Source organism: Mus pahari, chromosome 21 (genome assembly GCF_900095145.1).
Source record: "Mus pahari chromosome 21, PAHARI_EIJ_v1.1, whole genome shotgun sequence".
Classification (NCBI taxonomy): domain Eukaryota; kingdom Metazoa; phylum Chordata; class Mammalia; order Rodentia; family Muridae; genus Mus; species Mus pahari.
In genome coordinates, this window is record NC_034610.1 from 41565485 (window position 1) to 41566770 (window position 1286).

Consider the following 1286-nt stretch of genomic DNA (forward strand, 5'->3'; position numbering starts at 1 on the left):
CAGTTGTGCAGCCAAAACACTTGAAAACTCGCTATTCATGGCATAAGGAAGTGCAGTCTGTGCTCTTGAACCATAAGTTGTCTGGAATCTCTTCTTTACTTCATTCAAAAAACTGAAGGCTCGAGAACGCTCAAAATCATCATCAGTGATACAAAGATACACAATCCTGTCTTGGCAGATGTAATGAAACAAATAATTGCCATGTGAGTAAGTTAGTTTATTATTTTCAGAAGGTATCTTAGCCAGAATCTGCTCTGTCACCTCCAGGAAGTTTCCTCCACACCAAGCATGTTTGGCAAGGATAGTGGTTCCCCTGGCAACAACAGCAAAAAGAATGGCCATGACTTCAATCTGACCGGGTACCCTCTGGCGGGCACTCGGGCTCTTGACTAAGGGGCGCAGGTCCTCCCAGGGTCGCTCACTGCCTGAAACCAGAGGTGGATAGGACCTGACGCCGAGATGCCTCTCTTAATGTGCCTAACTATGCCTTTAAAACACTGTATATTTTAAGAGTCACAACATGTACTAGTATAGTAATCAGGGCCCCTGATAAATAGCGTTCCCACGTGGCCATGGTATGGATTCTTACTGTGGCTAATGCAAGCTTAGCAACAGAAGGAGATACTGAATCCAGGTAGGTCACAGGTTTTGCTATTGGCTCTCATGAGCATGTGGGAGATTTCACTGTAATTTTAGATAATATATGGAAAAATACACATATATTGTTACTTTACATTTGAAACACTAGATATGGTTATTTTCTGTGTTTTGTTGAGCTTCTGGTCAGTTCTTTGTGAAGAGGAAACTTCTGGGTTTTTGTTTGTTTGTTTGTTTCTTGCTTTTTTATGAAATCAGTAATGTCAATGATGTGTGTTTTCTTTGATTGGTGGTTTAGTCCCAGGGAGCTCTGGAGGTAATGGTTAGTTCATATTGTTGTTCCTCCTATGGGGCTGCAGACCCCTCCATCTCGTTGGGTAATTTCTCTAGCTCCTTCATTGGGGAATCTGTGTTCCAGGCAATAGATGACTGTGAGCATCCACTTCTGTATTTGCCAGGCACTGGCATAGCCTCACAGGATACAGCTATATCAGAGTCCTGTCAGCAAAACCTTGTTGGCATCTGCAATAGTGTCTGGGTTTGGTGGTTGTTTATGGGATGGATCCCTGGGTGGGACAGTCTCTGGAGTCATTCCTTCAGTCTCAACTCTGAACTTTGTCTCTATAACTCCTTCCCAGGGTATTTTGTTCCCCCTTCTAAGAAGGATCAAAGTATCCACACTTTAGTCT

The 1286-nt window shown here is 43.2% G+C and overlaps 1 protein-coding gene across 1 annotated transcript in view; it reads right to left on the minus strand.

Moving 5' to 3' along the window:
* The window catches only part of LOC110337975 (vesicle-associated membrane protein 7-like), a 970-nt gene extending 523 nt beyond the window's left edge, over nt 1–447 (minus strand). The window contains exon 1 of the mRNA XM_021221116.2: nt 3–447. Coding sequence (XP_021076775.1) covers nt 3–342 — 340 coding nt within the window. The 5' untranslated portion in view covers nt 343–447. The remainder of the gene's footprint in view (nt 1–2) is intronic.
* Nucleotides 448–1286: the final 839 nt, after the last annotated feature.